Source organism: Camelina sativa, chromosome 20, assembly GCF_000633955.1.
Source record: "Camelina sativa cultivar DH55 chromosome 20, Cs, whole genome shotgun sequence".
Lineage (NCBI taxonomy): Eukaryota > Viridiplantae > Streptophyta > Magnoliopsida > Brassicales > Brassicaceae > Camelina > Camelina sativa.
The window spans coordinates 2,981,114-3,001,877 of NC_025704.1; the positions used below are offsets into that span (position 1 = coordinate 2,981,114).

The 20,764-nt window shown below is 35.3% G+C and overlaps 7 protein-coding genes across 7 annotated transcripts; 4 read left to right on the forward strand and 3 right to left on the reverse strand.

The window, feature by feature from the left end:
• On the reverse strand, positions 1,621 to 3,370 carry LOC104768926 (BAG family molecular chaperone regulator 3). The gene is made up of 4 exons (XM_010493025.2): positions 2,931 to 3,370; positions 2,582 to 2,838; positions 2,351 to 2,497; positions 1,621 to 2,252 (listed from the first exon to the last, which is right to left on the reverse strand). The coding sequence occupies exons 1-4, from the start codon at positions 3,133 to 3,135 to the stop codon at positions 1,938 to 1,940; spliced, it is 924 nt and encodes a 307-aa protein (XP_010491327.1). The 5' UTR covers positions 3,136 to 3,370; the 3' UTR covers positions 1,621 to 1,937.
• On the reverse strand, positions 4,686 to 6,110 carry LOC104772150 (RING finger protein 44-like). The gene is made up of 5 exons (XM_010496796.1): positions 5,702 to 6,110; positions 5,513 to 5,550; positions 5,259 to 5,392; positions 4,953 to 5,061; positions 4,686 to 4,721 (listed from the first exon to the last, which is right to left on the reverse strand). Exons 1-5 carry the CDS (start codon positions 6,108 to 6,110, stop codon positions 4,686 to 4,688), a joined length of 726 nt encoding a protein of 241 aa, XP_010495098.1.
• LOC109131331 (tapetum-specific protein A9-like) lies at positions 6,641 to 7,310 on the forward strand. Its single transcript, XM_019242178.1, has 2 exons — positions 6,641 to 6,938; positions 7,119 to 7,310. The coding sequence occupies exons 1-2, from the start codon at positions 6,677 to 6,679 to the stop codon at positions 7,130 to 7,132; spliced, it is 276 nt and encodes a 91-aa protein (XP_019097723.1). The 5' UTR covers positions 6,641 to 6,676; the 3' UTR covers positions 7,133 to 7,310.
• On the forward strand, positions 7,738 to 9,968 carry LOC104768927 (protein IQ-DOMAIN 14-like). Its single transcript, XM_010493026.2, has 2 exons — positions 7,738 to 8,221; positions 9,019 to 9,968. The coding sequence occupies exons 1-2, from the start codon at positions 7,856 to 7,858 to the stop codon at positions 9,853 to 9,855; spliced, it is 1,203 nt and encodes a 400-aa protein (XP_010491328.1). The 5' UTR covers positions 7,738 to 7,855; the 3' UTR covers positions 9,856 to 9,968.
• On the reverse strand, positions 10,096 to 11,826 carry LOC104768928 (RHOMBOID-like protein 3). Its single transcript, XM_010493027.1, has 5 exons — positions 11,402 to 11,826; positions 11,061 to 11,224; positions 10,803 to 10,966; positions 10,462 to 10,712; positions 10,096 to 10,370 (listed from the first exon to the last, which is right to left on the reverse strand). Exons 1-5 carry the CDS (start codon positions 11,755 to 11,757, stop codon positions 10,256 to 10,258), a joined length of 1,050 nt encoding a protein of 349 aa, XP_010491329.1. The 5' UTR covers positions 11,758 to 11,826; the 3' UTR covers positions 10,096 to 10,255.
• LOC104768929 (homeobox-leucine zipper protein ANTHOCYANINLESS 2-like) lies at positions 13,754 to 16,730 on the forward strand. Its single transcript, XM_010493028.2, has 7 exons — positions 13,754 to 13,854; positions 14,531 to 15,046; positions 15,138 to 15,212; positions 15,295 to 15,504; positions 15,582 to 15,747; positions 15,847 to 16,214; positions 16,290 to 16,730. The coding sequence occupies exons 2-7, from the start codon at positions 14,546 to 14,548 to the stop codon at positions 16,605 to 16,607; spliced, it is 1,638 nt and encodes a 545-aa protein (XP_010491330.1). The 5' UTR covers positions 13,754 to 13,854; positions 14,531 to 14,545; the 3' UTR covers positions 16,608 to 16,730.
• On the forward strand, positions 17,058 to 19,929 carry LOC104768930 (E3 ubiquitin-protein ligase XBAT33-like). Its single transcript, XM_010493029.2, has 10 exons — positions 17,058 to 17,507; positions 17,599 to 17,658; positions 17,863 to 17,934; positions 18,008 to 18,177; positions 18,258 to 18,418; positions 18,523 to 18,581; positions 18,676 to 18,722; positions 18,816 to 18,959; positions 19,057 to 19,145; positions 19,224 to 19,929. The coding sequence occupies exons 1-10, from the start codon at positions 17,331 to 17,333 to the stop codon at positions 19,790 to 19,792; spliced, it is 1,548 nt and encodes a 515-aa protein (XP_010491331.1). The 5' UTR covers positions 17,058 to 17,330; the 3' UTR covers positions 19,793 to 19,929.

A 20,764-nucleotide genomic window follows, 5' to 3' on the forward strand; every position in this document is an offset into this window, starting at 1 on the left:
TCTACATTTATATTGTCAATTCCATACGAGTTCAATTTTATTCCTTTCATTTTTATCTCATCCTTGTTTACACTGTAAATACCTTTAGCCTCCTGCGTAGATTGCAAAACCTGAAAGGAAAGAAATTATTAATCCTTTTTTTTCACTCAAACTCTTTCCAAAGGGCCACGGTTGTAGAAAGCAAACTCTATAAGTAATATATCTCTCCTTTATCGCTCGCCCAAAAATAGGTGTCAAGGAAACATTTAGAGCCATAACAAATCTTTGTGATAGAATGCAAGAAAGTTTTTTTTCTTATTGGATACCAATCATGTCACAATAAATTTTTGATGTATCCCATAATTAGTCCATTAATTCTTATTGGTTACTATAAAGGCGTAGTCATATATGAAGACCTTAAAATTCTGTATAAAATGTTATGTTGGCTTTTCAAATAATAATAGCAAGATTAACTAAATCTAAATCATTTCCTTAATGAACTTTTTTGTACTTTGCCTTTTCTCATGTCGATGGACCATTGGAGGATTAGGTTTTTGTTACCTAAACATGTTTTTTTTTTCTCTCTCTCTCCCTCGTTCGACGTTGTAGCCTTAGCAGGAAGCAATGAATATAATTTTGGGTCACCAGAAGTTACCAATTCCACAAGAAACATATTCAATGTTATGATTGGCATGTGTTACCAACATGCCTGCTTTGTTTTCTTTGTTTTTTTTTTTTTTTTCTTTCTTTCATCGCGTTGCCTTGATTATATTGTTGACTACTTAATTTGATGCATAACAAAAGAGGAACCAACCAAACAAATGCCAAAAAAAAATTTAAAAAAAAAAATAAAAAACACTTTCTCAAAAAAAAAACATTTTTCTCAAATAAATTTGTTTGAATTGATAAAACTAATTTATACAAACCTATAAATATATGTCTGCTCTGCTGTGGGTGGATCACAAGTCACAACCACCGTTATTTCACTCTTTTCTTTTCTTTTTTTGGAAAAAAATGATAAATCGTAATTCGTAAATGATAACACGCACGTATATGATGTATTCACCACTGAATCACATCTCCAATCAAAATTCAAAACCTATGTCTCCATTATCATTAACTAGATTTTGACGATTTGTACATTTAATTAAAACACATAATTAGCTCAGTTTTTGATTACTCGGGGAATTAAATATTTTTAAACAAAATTAAGCTAAATTATTTAAATATAAAGAAAAGGATTCTTATTGGTAAATCATTCATTGATCTCAAACCTATATAGATTGTGGTTTCTTGTAAATAAACAAAAGATGAAAGAAAACAAATCTACCGTAAAAACCACAAGACTTTATGAGTTTTGTATCTGATAAAAAAAAATAAACAAATAAACAAATTTTGATAAAAGATATTAACAATGTCTATGGTGAAGAGAAATAACTAAAGAAATACTTTGGTAAATTCAGTAGTAATTTTACCCGCAACTAGTATGAAATCTTGACCGACAATATCTAACTACCGGGAACATTCACTAATAAAACTATTACATGTTTTTCCAACTAATGTTTTTATTTTTTTGTATGTTCTAGACTTCTATAGTTTGTATGCCAAGATGATGTAAACTGTTACTTAAAAACAATGCAATGATAAAATAACTGTTGCATCATTTTTTATTGTAATAGTAAAGAAAATCCAAATCTTTAGGTATTACAATGATAGTAATTGTTTGAAACTCCCCCTGTTATTTGTGAATTGACTTAAAGGGGAGGAGACCAACAAAAGATATTCTAAACAAAGCCTCAAAAAAATAGCCAAGATCAAATCACAAATCATCATACACACCCCAATCCAATTGAGATGAAAAACAAAACAAATCACAATATGAAATCGGATTTTAAAAGTAATTAAAAAAGTAAAAAACATATTTATCGTGTGTATGTAATGTATGGTGTGATTTAAGCTTAATCGAAGAATTCCCATTTGTATCTTGGAGGGACCGGTTTAACTGTTTCAGCCGCCTTTGCCGCTGATGCAGAATCAAACATCTCCCATTTGTTAGTTCCAATCCCTGGAGTACCACCTGATGAGGAGGCATTGGAATTCCTAGGCTCCTCCTCTTCCTCTTCATCCACAAACGATAGCAAATCGCGTTGCTTAAACTGCGTTTGCGTTTTCGGTTTGTGACGGACCGACTTATTGATCATCTCAACTTTTTTGGCAGAGTTTTTGACTTTCAATACGTCAAGTGCCTCAACATACTTCTGAACTCTTTGCACCTTTTCCAAAATCCAAATCATAAAAACACACATATTAAAAACTAACAAAAAATAAAAATAATAAATAGGGTAATTTAATCATATACATATATATAAACCTGCATCTTTCTCTTCAATTTCACATCCCCATCACCCATTATTGCATCAAGTCTCAACAACTGATTCATTAACAACTCTATCAGATTCACAAGACTCTTCTCTTCAACCTTCCCTCCTTTATTAATCACTGTCTCAAACGCCGACACCTACATATCCGAAAATCTTGAGAAACAGAGTCGTCTCGTCTCGTCGTAATAATGAAAAAAAAAAAGAAAAGCATATATAGATACCTGTCCGGCGAGCCTGTCGACTTCTAAACTAATATCAGAGATAGATTTAGAAGCTTTTTCAACGGCGGCGTTTTTTCTTTTCTCGAGGAGACGTTTCTCCTGAGAAATTGGATCTTCTTTAACAACAAGCTTTGAACGATCTTTAACACCGCAAAGATCAAGAAACATCTTCGAGTCTCTCTCTTTGTCTTTGTACAAAACCTTCATGTCTTCGTGGTGAAGTCCCACTTGGTCAGACAACATCTTCTTCAACTCTCCTGTTTCATTCAACCAACAAAACCAAATTAAATGCCGAACTCGAAAAAAAGGAAATAGTTAGATTGTGTGGTCGGTTTGGTTTTGGTTTTACCAAAGGTAGATTGGGAATTGATGTTGATCTCGTGATAGACCGACGCGTATTTGACCCGGACACGAATGACACGTGGCAATTCGGAGTTCTGATCCGTCCGACGTTGAACAACCATTCCTCCAGGTCGGTACTCCCACTCATTACCACTACTTCCACCGCCACCGCTTACGGACGTCGGCGACGATCCTGTCTTCATCTTCATCATATTCTTTTCACAAGATTCTTTGCTTCTTCTTCTAAGTCGTCTTTGATCAAAAAAAGAGATCGATCTCACATGTTATAAAGAATCCAAAATGTAGAAGAGAGAGAGAGAGAGAGAGAGAGAGAGAGAGAGGTGATGAATATGATTTCTGAACACGATCAAGAAGATGAAGAAAGAAGGAAGAAGAAGAATAAAGAAACGTCTGAACAAAGTGAAGTAAATGTTTATTTTTATTTTCTTGCAACTCTTTATAAAAAAAATAAAACAAATCATAAATAAAATAAAAGAGTGACAGCTAATGGTATTGTTGTTATGTCTCATCATCAGTTATCACACATATATATTTTATGTATATGATTCCCACATTTTTTCTTTGTATTATTAATTTTTTTTTTTCCTCCAATGTTCTGTATCAGTTTAGTTGTCTCTATTCTAAATACAGATAATCCATCTGTATCAATGTCAATGAGAAAAATCAAACATATTGTTGTTACTGAATATATATCGTTTATTTTTTTCTACACCACATTAGTATAAGCTCAAAAACAACGATCACTATCACAAATTACTAGACAATGTCTCATGGGTCATAATTTGCGTATATGTGAAGTATATAGTAAAATTTGGCGTTTACTCAACAGCTTATTTTTTTCTTTAGGAAGTTTTGTTAGATTTAGTTTTGTAAATCCATTGGCTCTCTTACTTTTTTTGTTATAGTTTTCTCAGGTTAACATAATCTTGAAAGATCTGACACACTTCTTTCGCCCATTTACTAATTTCACACACAACCAAAAATGCAATTCTCAGTATTTGTGTGTTTACGAGAATTTGGTGTCGTGAGAATTGGGTCAGTTACCAAATCTTATTGCTAAAAAAACAGATCCTACAAAGGCAGTACCATGGAAGTCTATCTCTATGTATCTTCCTCTTATTTTGTGAAAACAGTCTCTGTAGCGACAAATGGCAATTTCCATAATCCAATCCACTAGCAATCTACAACATGTGTCAGTTTGTCACTTTGTGGTGACCACATGAATTTCAGTGTCAAGACTCCAAAACAACAGCTTACGGACAAGACATGTAGAAAAAATATTCAAAATAAGTCAGTCAGGCCCAAGTTTGTAGGACCATTTGTTTTTTCCTTTCATGTGACCTTTTTTTCTTCATAAAGTTTAATTAGAGTATTTGACTATTGGGTTTTGGGCCTCTGGGGTCTGGGACACCACAACCTAACCCACTCTGGCTGAACATGTTTCAAAGAAAGCAAGAGACTTGTTGTTCGTTTCAATGACAATGGCTTCTTTTACCTTCGATATGCCATGACTCATTCATGTTTTTCTTACAAAAGTTCTCAGAAAGTTGTTTAACAATATATACTATGTTTATGCACCTTTCTTTTCTTTATTTTGGCTTTATTATTTTTACATATATGTTTGGTTAAATCTTAAAAAACGTTTGAATATTTCTTTAAAATCGAGTCAAAGATGTCTACCTAGAAAAGAAAGATAAAGATAAGAGTAACTTTGTATGATCAAAAGGCTTCAAAGATAATGTCATACGACCACCTCCCTTCTGCAAACGCAACAAATCTGCAAAAGTGCGGGAGATAAAAAAAAAAGAAAGGGATACTACTGTTAGTACTTAGTAGTATCATTGAAAAATATATATATAGCAACTAAGTACGTATTTTTTTCTTTTCTATAACAATTATAAGAACTTGACTAACCAACATTAAGGAAAGCTATAGTTCGTAATAGAAAAAAAAAAAAAAAAAAAAAAAAAAAAAAAAAAAAAAAAAAAANGAAAAGTCCGGTACTAACCTTACTGCTTTCGAGCCATTTACCAATGCAATCCTTGTGATATTTGTGAGTACAGGGTAGAAGAGTTATTTTCTCTCCATTAGCAAAATCTAAGTGGCATACCATGCACCTGTATTTATTTTTTCCCCACTCGTGTTGTTTATTAATTTTGAAATATGAAAAAGCTTAACTTCAGATTTTATGTGGGTGGAAAATATAAGACTACTATCCTATATATGTAATTTTGAAGTCAGAGTAACATGTGGGTTTAATGAAAACAAGGAAAAAAAAAAAAAAAAAAGAAGGGAATGTAAGATAGTAATTTACTGTTTATCTTCTATGGAAGGTTTAAACTTGATGGTAGGTAACTGAGAAATTTGTCTCTCTGTTAATAATCCTTCACCTACATTTACTGTTTCATCTCCTCCACCTATGTTTACTCTTTCACGCTCTTGTATCCCCTGGTTTAAATTACAGAAAATTAACTCAGGCCATATATATAAACGTAAGAGAGAATATTAAGTTTTCAGGCCAGAAAATGATACTGAAAAAAATATAATATCTATTTTAGATATTCTTACATCAATTGGATATTCGTTTGGATGATCTCCAAAGCGTTCTGCACACGTATATTAAAGGTTAATTTAACCGGTGACAAAAACCGACTTAACCGGGTTTGGTCCAGTCTATCCTGATTGACCAATTTGATCAAAAAAGTCATATTTTTATAATTGTAAAACAACTGAAAAGATTGAAATTAAATGATAGACCTGGAAGTGAATGTGGATAAGCGTTAAAGGGAACCGGTGTATGAATTGGTCTCGACCTTGGTCCTGGTACGAACAACCGTCTTAGCATCGACACTAGCCACGATATCAAACATTTAAAGCATAGCCCATGTCGAGTGTTAGGTTGGTTTTGAAACTGACGATGATAAACAGAACGAGAAATGTCTTGTTGTGAAGAATAATAGTGTTCTGATGAGATGGGATTATAATAATGGGTAGAGATCATAGGTTGGTTTTGGAGGTGATAATTAATCGTAGGAGAATTTTCTACAGGCACTGGATAATCATCGACTCTACCACGTTCTCTGTGGTACTCCTCGAGTCTCTTAGTGATTTCATCAGCTTCGCCGAACAAGTATTGGTATCCACTAGAACTTTGTGAATCTCCCATCTTGTTATAATATTCGGGAAATAGATATTTTTTCTCTTCACTAATTTTGTTGCGTGGCATGACTTTTTATAATGTATCATTCTATTTCGTTATATTATTGTCGTGTTTGAGTCTCTTAATTAGAGCATGTAAATATGGTTTAATGAAATATGCGAGAAAGTAATAAAGTAAACGTAACGAAATATACCAACTCATGTTGTTCTCTATTAACCACTAATCAAGAATTTAGAACGTAACATATTCACTATTCACTGTTTTCAGAGCTTTTGCCTTGTATATTAATGATAAATTAATGTAATATCTTAATTAATCTGTAAAAGAAATTTACACCATCACACACTTTGTTATTCTCCCCTACCTTTTAGTATTTTTTTTTTTAAAACATGGAAAACTTGTGAAGTAACTAGACCAAGATCACATAAAGCATCACTTCACTTCATGACCGAATTGTTCTCGAAGCTGAAAACTTATACATGTTTCTATTCTATAAATATAGATGAAATCCACATATCTAAAAGTTAATTAAAAACACACAATAAGAAATAATAATATATCAGCTTATTAGAATGGTATTTCTTAAGTTCCTTGCAGCTATTCTCGTTGTCATGTTTCTGGCCACCGGACCTACGGTTCGAGCCCAACAATGCAGCGACCAGCTGAGCAATGTGCAAGTGTGTGCGCCACTGCTTCTGCCCGGTGCAGTCAGTCCGGCCCCAAACTCAAATTGCTGTACTGCCCTCCAAGCAACCAACAAAGACTGTATCTGCAACGCTCTTCGAGCAGCCACCACACTTACCTCTCTTTGTAACCTCCCCTCTTTTGATTGTGGTAAGATGATTCATCGATTGAACCTTTTTCATTAGATTTTTTTATTTATTTATTTTAAATTCCATCTAAACATATTTGAATGAAATAATAGATTAGTAAATTGATTAGTTAGTCTATATAGTCTTTTTTTGTTGTTTGTCCTTGTAATATCTGTGGACTATTGTTTTGTGAACTGTGTAGGTATAAGTGCTTAGTCCAGCAACGGTCAGTTCCGAGGATTTGGGGAGTTTGGTCTGCAAAAGACAAGACGAATAAAAATAAAGAATAATGAGAAATACACTATTTGAAGTTTGATGTTTTGTTTTTGAATTTGGTCTGTTGATCGGTTGGTTCAATACTTATGACAGATCTATTAATATATCCTTTTCACCATTATTACGGAATATTTTCTATAATTGGCATCATTATAAGTCTTGCTTTTATTACAGGCGTGTTAGTTTTACATATGCAACTTCAGGCATACCTCAATTCAAATTTCAAAAGTAAAAAAAAACTACCAATAGATTCAGAACTAATTATTCACATCCACAAAGTTAAAAATGTTGGTTTGATGCAACCAAAACCAAACGAGAGAACAGGTTTGGAGTGGACCAAACCCATAGAACCATTGACTTTAATTGACTTTGGGTCAAAATATGTCCCTATTGTAACAACGCGTGTGAGCGAGCTTAAAGGTCCGTGTTACACACTCACTTAAGCTTTGGTTTGGATTGGACCGGACCGGACTCATTTGACTTGAATTAACGCGTGTAACCAACGCGCATGACCTAAGGTCACTCGATATAATGCAACACTCGCTTTGGCTTCTCCATTCCCATTTGTCTTTTTATACTTAAAACAAAACTAAAAAAAAAATAACCACAGCCGTTGAAACTTCCGAGAAAAGTTTTCAGTTCAGGCAATGAAGTGAAGTGAGAATGGGTTTTTTCGGAAGACTATTTGGGAGCAAGAAGCAAGAAAAATCATCATCATCGAACAGACGAAGATGGAGCTTCGCTACTACTAAATCCTCACATCCGGCGAATGATTCGTCTTCTCATCCAAGCAAAAGACGTGGGGATGATGACAGCTTAGACGGCGATAAGCATGCGATAGCCGTCGCGGCTGCTACAGCTGCGGTGGCTGAAGCAGCACTAGCTGCTGCTCGTGCGGCGGCGGAAGTCGTGAGACTCACCAATGGTGGTAGAAACTCGTCCGCAACTCAAACATGTCGGAGTAATCGCCGGTGGACTCAAGATTATAGAGCGGCGTTGAAGATTCAATCCGCTTTTCGTGGCTACTTGGTTAGTTAATTTACTTACTTCTTTAAAATTTAATCTTTAAATTCAACTTTTTAATCTTTAATTCTGTTTTTGGTTCAAAAAACAAATTTTATTGAGCCAAGTGTGGTAATAGCTTAGCTGTCTGATGTTGATTTTTTTACTTAACCCCAAACTGAAATATTTATTGAAAAAATAGAAACAATGAGTATAATTTGTATTTTTTGTATTGGTCCCCGGAATAAGACTATGAGAAAGGAGACAAATGAATGAATAAATGAAACCAAGAAAACTTGTTACAAACCGATATGATTCTCTACCGACACTATTTAATGGTCTCTATATACACAAATTCTCTCTGTTTGGTCCCAGAAAATATGCATATATATCATCATCTCAAACCAAAATCTTACCTAACTTGGTTTAGCTTTAGGGCTTATTTTTCTATACTAGTGCGAAAATTCTGAATTTTAAGAATCAATTGTTACATGTGTAATAATAAGAAGGGGTCAAGTTGTTTCCTTTTTCCTTTTTTAACCCCTTTTTTAGTATAGTTTCTGAAAAGTCCTAAATATGTATTTTACTGCAAAAGTGAAACTACAGATGGGTTTTAAAGCTTTGTTGAGCTTTAAAGTTGCAACCATTATTATTAATTATTATTTTTTTCTTTCTATAAATTATTAGTTGATAGGTTTGTAGTTGATTCTCTACTTGCTTCGGATATATAAACAAATTAGGTGTGATATTAGTTGGGAAACTATGTATAATGTTACTTTGTAGGTTGGATTAGGTGTGTAATAAAAAATGTTTTGTTAATTCAGGCGAGGAGGGCGTTGAGAGCACTGAAGGCGTTAGTGAAGCTTCAAGCATTAGTGAAGGGACACATAGTAAGGAAACAAACGGCTGATATGCTGCGTCGGATGCAAACACTGGTTCGGCTCCAAGCTCGAGCTCGAGCGTCCCGTTCTTCACACGTCTCTGATTCATTCCACTCGTCAACATCAATGGTCCCATCATCTTCCCCACAATCTTTACACGCACGACGCCTTTCAGAGGCTGAATACAGCAAAGTCATTGCCATGGACCACTACCGTTCACCGATGGGTTCGAGCAGGTTATTAGACCAATGGAGGACAGATGAAACTCTATGGAATGCACCACAGTACAATGAAGATGATGACAAGATTCTAGAAGTCGACACTTGGAAGCCTCACGTGAGGGAGTCACCAAGGAAAAAAGGATCTCTTATGGCTCCAACAAGTGTGGAGAGCAGTCCACAATTAAGGTCTAGAACAGGAAGCAGCAGTGGTGGTTCAAGGAGAAAAACTCCCTTCACACCTAGGAGAAGCGAGTACGAGTACTACTCTGGGTATCACCCTAACTACATGGCTAACACTGAGTCTTACAGAGCAAAAGTCCGGTCACAAAGCGCACCAAGACAGAGGCTACAAGAGTTAACTTCAGAGAGTGGCTACAAGAGGTCTATACAGGGACAGTACTATTACTACACAGCAGCTGCAGAGCGATCTTTTGATCAGCGTTCGGATAACGGGATCTCGGGTTACAGAGGAGTTTCTGATGGGTTAGATCGAAACCAAAGTGAGAAATCGAAGATGTATACTTCGTTTTTCAGTTCTAATCCTCTTTACTTTCAATAGTCGAAAGGATGAAAAAGTATTGAGTGGGAATGTGTAAAACTTAGATTTGGACACACGAGTACAGTACAGACAGACAGTGATCAATCTGTGTTTTGTAATTTCATTTGACTAGATCCAACGGTACAGAACTCGTAACAACAAAGCTATAGGGTCCACACTTGTCTGATACTATTAAAAAACTTCAATAATTTGAAGTGATGTCAAGTCAAGACGTGGGAATCACCACTTAAAGCAATGAGATTGATTGATAATAACCCTTCCTATTAAACAAACTATTTTCCCCTCTCTTTTGTTTTTCGGTAAAAAAGCTTCACAAAGTCACACACACATAAGAATGAAATTGATAAACGTTGAACCTATATGTGCATTTTACAAAGTAAAAACATGTTGCTTTTACTTATCAGATATCATCACAACTCCATCTTGAAGTGGGAACACAGCGCAGATAACGGCACCAATGGCAGTGATCATTGCCGTTTTCTCCTCGGAATAGCATCATCAGCGTCACCACGAACCTGCACAAAACCCCCCCCACAACATTTTGTATAACATTGAACAATTTGGGATCTTACATTGAAATGACAGAGTGAATGCAGCAAAGTTTACCAAGCAATCAATAAAGCGAGAGATAGGAGCCACAGTAAGTATTGGTAAGGCTTGTACTTGTATCTCAGAGGTGTTCCTCGTGGCATATGCTCTCTTGCTAACCACTTGAACTGAGGACGAGCCAACAGAATGAAACCGAGGAGAAACCCCGTTATAAACCCACCCACATGTGCAAAATTATCAACATGAGGCAGAATCCCAATTGCCAAGTTTATCAATATGACAAACACAAGCGTCAGGAGTGCAGCAATCTACACCCAAATAAAACCAAAACCAAAGTCAATTAACCTTGTTTGTTCAGATCATGAACCAACATGATGGATTGTTATGAATCTTTTTACCTTGTTGGAGTAGATAGTCCAGTTGGTGAAAAGTTCAGAAAGCATTGAGCCAAGGAGGCCAAAAAGAGCACCAGAAGCTCCAACAGAGATACTGTTTCTGATAAACAACGAAGACAGTATACTCCCTCCAATTCCTGATAACACGTATATAACTCCTATTCTAACTGCAAGCAAAGTTTCAGAACCAAAGATTCAAGATTCCTAACAACAACAGAAGTAACATAAACTTGAACCAAGATCAATCAAGAGAATACATACCGAAACCAAACTGCTGCTCGAGGCGAATACCAATGAAAACAAGGCTTAGCATATTAGCAGCAAGATGAATAACACCGGCGTGTAACCATATACATGTAAGTAGACGCCAACCTTCCTTCTTCTCCACAACTTTGCTCCACTCAAGTGCTCCTAACTTCTCCAATCTTCATGTATATATATATATATATATCAATCAAAAACATAATCAATAAAAGTTCTAATCCAGTCCCCTTAAATCAATGATTCCTCCTAGGATGACATAGTAACCGACAGAAACAGAACAGAAAAAAACGTAATAGACCAAACCCTAAAATTGGGATGAAAGAAAGAAAGAAACGTACGTGTGAGAAGAAGGACCAAAGAGAGGATTACTCCGAAGAGGCTCGAAGGAGAGTCTTCCAAGAAAATCAGCGACACAGTGGCCACGTAGACGGTGAGACTCGAAATGCTTAGGACAGTTATTAACGAACATAGCAACAACGAAGAGCACGACGTTAGCAGCGATGAACACCGGGACAAGCCACGAGGTCCACTGCGAGGACAACGCGTTGTCACCAAATTCAGCAGACGAGGAAGATAACGCTACAGGCATAGGCGGTAGTCCGATTCGATTCCGATCACCACCGCCTCTGCTTCCGATCCCTCTATCCTTCGCCGCCGACATTCTGTTCTCCAGATCATCATCTCCGACAGCCATTATTATTAGTTCTCTCTTCTCTCTGTAATTTTGTTTTTTTTTGTTTTTTTGATTAGAAGGGGCGGTAAGGTTAAGGAAGAAAGAAGAGTTAAAATAAAATAAAATAAAATAAAATAAAAAAACTTTATTATTGAGAGAGTGGGTTTTCTATTAGCTAATTAAATAATTACACGTGTTAATGGGTAATACGTTATACGTCATACCCGTTTCTTTGTGGTACGTGTGCACAATGTATCGTAACTGATCTAACGTGCGCTGGATTCCCCCCAAATTGCCTTTTTTCACGCTAATGGTGTGATGTCTGACATCTTTATTAATATGAGTTTGAAACTGGATTTGCTTACCAATTGCAGTTATAGACCATACATTGCTTGTTGGCGTGACATTTGAAAAGAGACCATACAAAGGATTTTGATCCAAAGGAATCTACGAGGTTTAGGCTCATAACCTTTTAATAATTCAAAAAAAAAAAAAAAAAAAAACTGTTGAAAACAATATTAAGGACACAAATCAAGAACTTATACATTACAATGATGATGTTCAAATAACTATTTAGCGCCTAAAGTCTTTGTTTCACCAGTTTTAGTCCAGAGCCAGCTCTACCTGTTGCACATGAGTAGAATTCCTCCAAAGTTAGGGAATATAACCATACCAGTTATGTGTAGCTTATGATGATGGGATAAGTGTTTTTTTTTTTTTTTTTGCGTGTAAACCAAGTGATTTCAATTAGAAGGGGGTCTAAACCGGACTCGGTACATGAGTTTTAAGAGATTGCTTAGCTAACGCATCAGCATCTCAGTTACAATTTCGAGCAACGAAAGAAAACCTAATTTGCTTGAAAGAAGCGGATAGATTGAGGATATCAAAAATTATCCCATGGAGCTCCTTAGGCGGAATCTCTGATTGTATGGCTTCGATTAATTGTTTACAATCTGAAGCTACATAAATGTTTTGGAAACCTAGGTTGTGGGCGTCTTGTAGGGCTTGGATCATGGTTGTAGCTTCTGCGATTAGCGGTGATCGGATCCACTGAGAAGTAGTTGGATCCTTTGCAGTGTTTTTGGATGAGAGCTATCATTTGGAAGACGTGTAATGGACACAAAGCCGGATGACCTTCTTCCATGAGCTTCCAAACTCTATTGCTAGATTCGTCTTGCCTTTCTGTCTAATACATATATAGATGGTTACAAATGCATTCCCAATAATCAATCATATTATATGTCTTAGTACATTAACTATTATATACTAACATAAGAAATATACTTATTAAATTAATCCCCTATATAATAAAACGGAAATACACAAACTTTTTTTTTTTAGATTATATAATATGAGTTATAAAATTAATTATTTGATATTTGATAGGTTATATGGATTGTAACCATTAATTAAATCTCGATTTAAGATCTTCTTAAAAATGATATCGAAAGAATATCATCAAATCTCTAAAGAATATTTAATTAACCATATATAGGTAACAAAATCTCAAAACTTAATCACTCTTCCGCGGATTAAGAGTAATTTCCGTCACCAAAAGAGGATTGGAAAATCATTGATAAATTTTCAGTCACCAAGGTGCTAGAGCACATGTTGGTTTTAATCACTACATTTTTAACCGTGTACAAGCACGGGTACGGTTATAGACAACCACATATTGTCCAAATAACATTTTTAAATAATCACGTAAATTATATTTTATATAAAAAGTACAATAGAAATAAAATGAATTTCAATCCGTACTCTAGCATAGGTTCTAATCTAGTTATTATTATTACATCGCTTATATATATTTAAGATTAAAATAATTATTAAATACAAAAACACTTTTTTGATAAGGAATCCAGTGTCACCATAAATATTGATGAACATTTGTCTTTGTTTAGTCTAAAAAATATGAATCTCGTGAAGGTATCATTTGATAAAGATAAAAAGAAATATATTTTACTAATTTTGTAACCGTTCAAACTTAATGTGTATTAGTTTTATCTTATATATACACACATGTAATGGTTTCAGTGAAAACTCCGTCCCTCAGAAACAAACTGAGAATTCAGATCTACAAATTCATCTTCTGAGGAGTTCTGCAAAATCATCAAGGTATATACAAGTTTTGATAATCTTTGACTAAAATTTCATATATTTTCAATTAGGTTTTCTGATTGTTACAAACAATTTTTACTCAACTATTATGATCCACTGATTAGATATTTGCCATGTTAGGCAAAATCAAATAATGAATTTCATGCATTACGCTTTTATCTTGGCAACTATAGATGCTTCGTATGGCACAACAATATTTTTTGCACATGTTCCGGGAAGTTTTTGGGTTAAAACAATTAATATGGATTATTTTTCTATAATCGTTTCAGAAAATTTTCAATCATTCACAAACTAGCTGAATGTTTAGAGATATACAAATTCTTCATCTGAGAAGTTTTGTGAAAAATCATCAAGCTGTATAAAATTTATTAAATCGTTGACTATGGGTTCAAGTATTTTCAATTTAGGTTTTATGATTGCGAAATTAAATTTTTAACCAACAATTGTGATCCAATGATTATTAACTTGACATATTAAACAATATTAGTTATTCAATTTCTTCAATTATGCTTCCATCTTGGCTACTATAGATACTTAAAAATGGTATAACAATATGATGTTTACATTTTTTAGAATTTTGTTGGTTGTAAGAAAGAATTAAAGTAAAACTTGTTGTTTGACTAATATATACTTGTTGTTTGACTAATTTATTCTCTTCTTCTGACTATAATAGATTCAAAGGTTAAACATGTATCAACATCGTCAAACGAGGATTTTTCTACAGCGACAAAACGAGTTGCTGAGAACAGAAAATGAAGCTATGGTTCATGCATTGTCCACTCCATATACATCTAGTTGCATATCTTGTAGTGGACCCATCGTTTCAACCGAAGAAAATGAGCTGTGGTTGGAGAATGCTCTTCTTCGGTCAGAGATTGATACACTGACTTGTTTTATAAGGAAATTAAATTCGTTCATAAACCTATATCCTGTGGTTGGTGTATCTTTGACGAAATGGCATTACGCAGTGGTGGCTATGACGTCACTTTCGCTTAAAGAAGTTGTTTCTCTTGCGAGGCAAGGAAATCCAATGTGGGCATGCAACGACAGACTCAATCTTGAAGAGTACTACTCTAATTTTTTTCCTTGGTATGCCAGAAACGCACCTGGGTTTGTACATGAGGCCTCAAGAGCTTATGCAATGGTCCCCTTTGATGCTTCATTGCTTGTGGAAAATCTTACGAATCATGTAAGTGTGACAAGCTATATATATATAAAAAATCATCTTAATAATATACAATTTTCCTTTTATTTATTAGTATATTGTTTGTATAATTTAGGTAAGTTGGCAAAAAATCTTCCCATCAATCATTGCAGATGTGTCTTTGGAATCACATAACCGAGTCTTTCAAATGGTACAAAACATTTACTTATTTTTTTTTTTTGTTAATTTCAGGAATTTACAATGAATGATCTTTTTAATCTTTATAATTGTAGATTAATGTGAATTTTATGCAACAAATCTCTCCATTAATTCAAACTCGGAATGTGAAACTTCTTCGGCGTTCAATGCGTATAGAAAACAATACATGGGTTATCGTAGATATCTCTATGTATTTTAGCTCATATGCACGACATTCACGTCCCAATTTTATGAGATTTCCTTCTGGATATCTTGTCGAGCATATAGCCAACGGTATCTCCAAGGTATATTCAGTTTCAATCGAGTTTAGTTATATATATATGTGATGGTAGCTATAATTTGATTCAATTATCATATGTAGGTAACTGTTCTCGACCACTGGGTTTATCAAGAAGAAGAAGAAGTACTCATAAACAATTTCAGTTCCAATTCAAGATTTGGTGCACATAGATGGCTTACCGCTCTTCAAAGGCATTGCTACAACACTTGGTCTATTTCGATTTCTTCAATCGGTCACCAAATTCAAAGTAGTAAAACAATTTTTTTTTTTCTTTTTTTTTTTTTCTGCTCAATTGTTTTAGTTTGGTTTCATACTAACCATGTGTTTACTGGTGGACCTTGTGTAGTATCTGGCCCAATCTGTCATACCAACTTGCTTAACCTATCTACATGGATGGTTTTCATATTTTGTACCGGAGTTTGCGGGACAACAAGACAAAAGTGGAAGCGCCTCGATACAATTGGATTTTCGGTTAATAACATAAGAATGTTCACCAGGGAAAGTCGAGACATGAGTGGGATCCCTTGGGGTTTTGTTAGCGCTACTGGTATGGCTAGAATGCAAGTTACCCAAGAAATCCTTTTTAGATTGATTAACCGTGCAAAAAAACAAGATATATGGGAAAATTTAGCATCTGTTAAAGATATGAAAGAATTAATTCGTATCAAAAGATGTCCTAATCCAGGGAATGAAGTTTCTGTTTTCTGCATTGAGGTACGTAGCTAATTCATATTATTTAATTATATTGTTTGGACTTTAAGATTTTTTAATTATTTAATTATATTGCAGTGCAATGGTCCTAAAGAATGGTATTTGATTCAAGAAACATACTATGAGGCCTTTGGAGCAATGATCATCTGCGCTTGCATAGAAGCACCATGTTTTACAGCTATAATAAACGGTGAAGATTTGTCCGGCGTCGAAATTTTGCCGTTCGGATTCACGATAATACCAAATGGATTACGAGAAAGTTTCTTGTCGGTTGCATGTCAGGTAAAGATCAATCAAACCGTTCTCACAGATTCAGATAAGCTGGTGGAGTTTATGAGGAATACGATTGATGATACTCTTGAAAATGTCCAAAATATTCGTTCCGTCAACCCCTAAAGTTTTATAGGCTTCTAAAGTTCCTTGTTGTTGTTGTTGTTTATTTGAACTTTGTTTCTATGAACCGTATTTTACCTACCTTTAATAAATAACAAATAAATGGTGGTCATGGATTTTATCTTACAGTTTGATATATTTTCATATGTTGTTAATTGGATCCAGATGGTAACAATATCCTAGATCATATTAAACAGTCTTTATATGACACCAATTTAATACCTAGCTTCATATTTCTTCTTTATATGGTTGTTTAAGAAGAACAAAGTAAACCTTTATGATTTAATCCCAAAACAAAATAAAAAAAAATGAAGAAAAGCCAAACATGACGAAGATGAATCACAAAGACGCCACGTGAGATGAGTGGGACAAGTGAAAGTGGAGATTTAGGGGTAAAGTGGTAAATACAGTTTATGTTTCGCCTGCATCTTCCTATGTCTTTCTTTTTGTCTCCATACAGACAAAACTAGAGAGAGAGAGAAAGAGAGAGAGAGTTCGCGTGCTGTTTCAGTATTCATTCAATAAATCTAAATTATAAAAATCCCAGATTCTTTCTTCTCTGTATCTTTCCACGACGGTTGACCTAATTTAATCGTCACATCCAATTGAAATTTTGAGGTTTTGATTCACATCTGTTGAAAAGAAGATAGATAGGTAGAGATAGAGAAAGAGAAAGAGAGAGAGAGAGAGAGAGAGAGAGAGAGAGAGAGAGAGAGTCAAAAACAAATGGGGAATTCATTTGGGTGTTCGGCGTCCGGCGAGAGATTGGTGTCGGCGGCGAGAGATGGGGATTTCGTGGAGGCGAAGATGCTTCTTGATTGTAACCCTTGTCTCGCCAAGTATTCTACTTTCGGTGGTCTCAATTCTCCTTTGCATTTCGCTGCTGCCAAAGGCCATAACGAGGTTCCCTTTCTTTTTCATCAGTTCTTTTAATGGCTTCTTTAGTTGTTTTTTTTGATGTAAAGTTTTCGTTTTTATCTATTGTGATGTTTAGATCGTCGGGCTGTTACTCGAGAATGGAGCTGATGTGAATTCCAGAAATTATTGCGGCCAGGTATTCGAGATTCAGCCTAGATGTTATTGGATTTTGTAATTGTTGAGCTGATTCATGGATTCAAGTTCGATTCTTTCGATTAGAATTTGATTTAAGGATTTGCATCACTTAGTGAGATGTGAAATCTTTGGCTATGTTTTGAGTCCTACACTGAATCCTCTAGAAGCTAGAACTATGCTAAGTTGGTTACTAATTCTGTTTCAGACGGCATTGATGCAAGCTTGTAGATACGGACATTGGGAAGTTGTGCAAACTCTTCTGCTTTTCCGATGCAATGTGAGTTGTTTTTTTACTCACTAGCGATTTGTTGTCTCTTAATGTCGTCTTATAAGATCTTTCGTTTGTCAAGGTTACTAGAGCTGATTATTTAGCTGGAAGAACAGCGCTTCATTTCGCTGCTGTCAATGGTCATGCCAGATGTATTAGACTTGTCGTGGCTGACTTTGTACCTAGTGATAAATTTAACTCTCTTCCTGAGACTGGTGTGGTGGCCACTGCGAAAAGCAAATCCGAGCAAAGGTTTTTTGTTTTTTGAATCGATCTTGTTTTGATTGATTGTATAGTTAGCTCCAACGATAATAGTTTGTTTTATGGTGCAGCGCATTGTCTAAATTTGTTAATAAGGCAGCTGATGGTGGAATTACAGCTCTTCACATGGCTGCTTTGAATGGATTATTTGACTGTGTGCAGCTTTTGCTTGATCTTGAAGCCAATGTTTCCGCTGTGACTTTTCATTATGGAACATCTATGGATATGATTGGTCTCACCTCTCTATCCGCTACACTATTTTCCTGACTAAAGGATTATTTTTATAATGCTCCCAAGATGACAATCTTGGTCTTAAACTCTTAATTGCTGTTTCAGGAGCAGGAAGCACTCCGTTGCACTATGCCGCTTGTGGTGGGAATCTGAAATGTTGTCAGGTAAGAACAATGCTACTAAGTTTATTCCTTTTTGCTTTGCTATTTTTGGATTCAAAGAGTTGTGAGAATGTCCATTTTCTTTGTTTCTCGATAGATTCTTCTTGCAAGAGGTGCAAGAAAGATGACATTGAATTGCAACGGGTAAGTTATTCCATCACAATCTTCTAATGTTCTGTTTCATGTTATTTGACGTTGTGAGGATGAAAACTTTTCTTTTCAAAAAAATGTTTGTAGGTGGCTACCTATTGACATAGCACGTATGTGGAGTCGTCATTGGTTAGAACCGTTACTTTCGCCAATTTCGGATGTCGTCATTCCAACGTTTCCTCATTCTAACTACTTATCATTGCCCCTTTTGAGTATACTCAACATCGCAAGGTAATGAAAGAAACCAACATCTGAGCTTTTTAGGAAAAAATTCTGTCCTCAAATATGACTCAGGTGATTTCTCTTTTTGTTGACTATTTACTTGCAGAGAGTTCGGGTTGCAGTCTGCAACCATCGCAGATGAGGTCGATATATGTGCAGTTTGCCTTGAAAGAACATGCACAGTTGCTGCTGAAGGTTCGGTTTATACTTTTTTGTCATTACACTTTTAGAGATGTTTATTAATCTAAAGAGTTTGTGGTTTTTGTGTTTCAGGTTGTGTCCATCAGCTATGTGTGAGATGTGCGTTATACCTTTGCTCTTCGAGCAATGTTCCCTCGGTGACAGTTGACCCGCCGGGTTCAATCCCTTGCCCTCTTTGTAGACATGGGATTGTGTCGTTTAAACGGCTCCCAAGCTCCCAAACCAGGGAAATGAAGTTACCAATCTCACTCGGGTTCTGTGCACCGTGTATGCTTCACACGGGAGACACAACAGATCAATCATCACCAACATGCCCAACAACAGAACAGCGTAGCAGTAAGACCAGGGCAGCCTCGGTTTCATCTGATATGTTCTGTCCTGTAACGTGTAGCCCATTCCCTTCAGTGAACATTCCAATGTGCACCTGCAATGAAGGAACATGTCCAAACTTTGAGACACATGGAACAGAGAGACATAGCGAAGAACACGAAGAATCTTCTCCTTCAAGAACAGCAAGTGAGCAGGAGAAGATAGAAGAAGGGCAAAGGCTTGGGAAGACAACAACTTGTTCAAGCATGTTCTGGGGAAGAAGAAGCTGCAGCAGAGAGAACCTATGTCTCCCATCATTTCTTACTTTTTAAAATGGGATGAGCCACACAGAGTCTTCTTCTTTTAGGTTTGTTTTGATTATTGGTGAGTTATTAAATTATGGTGGAAAGATTTGTAATTATCACCATAATAGTGGGGTCAGTTTGCAAAAATCTTTGTATTTTTATCATTGGAACCATCTGTTGTTGAAGTATAATTTTCAACCCAAGAAAAAGAAAGTCAAACAAAACTATAGAAAGAGTAATTCTGATAATGATTACAAACAAAGCTTCTCTATAGCTGTTCTTACTTCTTGTTGTATGAGAACAAATCTGACCACACAAGTCCACCGTCCACGTCCGTTTCTCCTCTGCTAAAATAACTTAAATACTCATATTACTTTTGTCATTTCTTAAAACAAATTGAGAAAAAAAGAAAGAAGAAAAAAGTTCAAATGAAAACGAAAGTATCACTCAATTTAATCGGACCAAAAGTGGTTTGGTTTCAGTGACGCGCCCATTTCAAGAACATTCCCAAATTCGGCTTTGCTACTTGGAAATCTTTCATTATCTGTTGCAGAGCTCGTCTCCACGAGTTTAATTTCAATTACATTTTAAAAATTATTTTATTAACTTATTGTATTATGTCATGATGTATATATAATTCTATAGAGCAGCTGCACTTTTTTGTTTCTGACCATGTGGTCTGTTGTGTTGAAGCCGTAGTAATAAATCAACTGCAAGTTATGTGTAACTCAGTGGTCCACTAACCCCATATTCAACCATTTTCACTTAATTAGTATAAGTTTGTTTTAATGTCCTTCTAAAAAGTATTTTGACAATCAAAACATACAAATAAATTTTAATTATAGTAATCTAATCAGGTAAACTAGGTAAGTATTGATTTGTATAATGTGTTTAGAAAATGGAAACAGATCCCAAAGAGAAAAAAGCTAATACATTCCGAAAAGGGAAAGAAGACATGTGGGAACTCTCTGCTACTCTTTCTTCTTCCCCCCCCCCCCC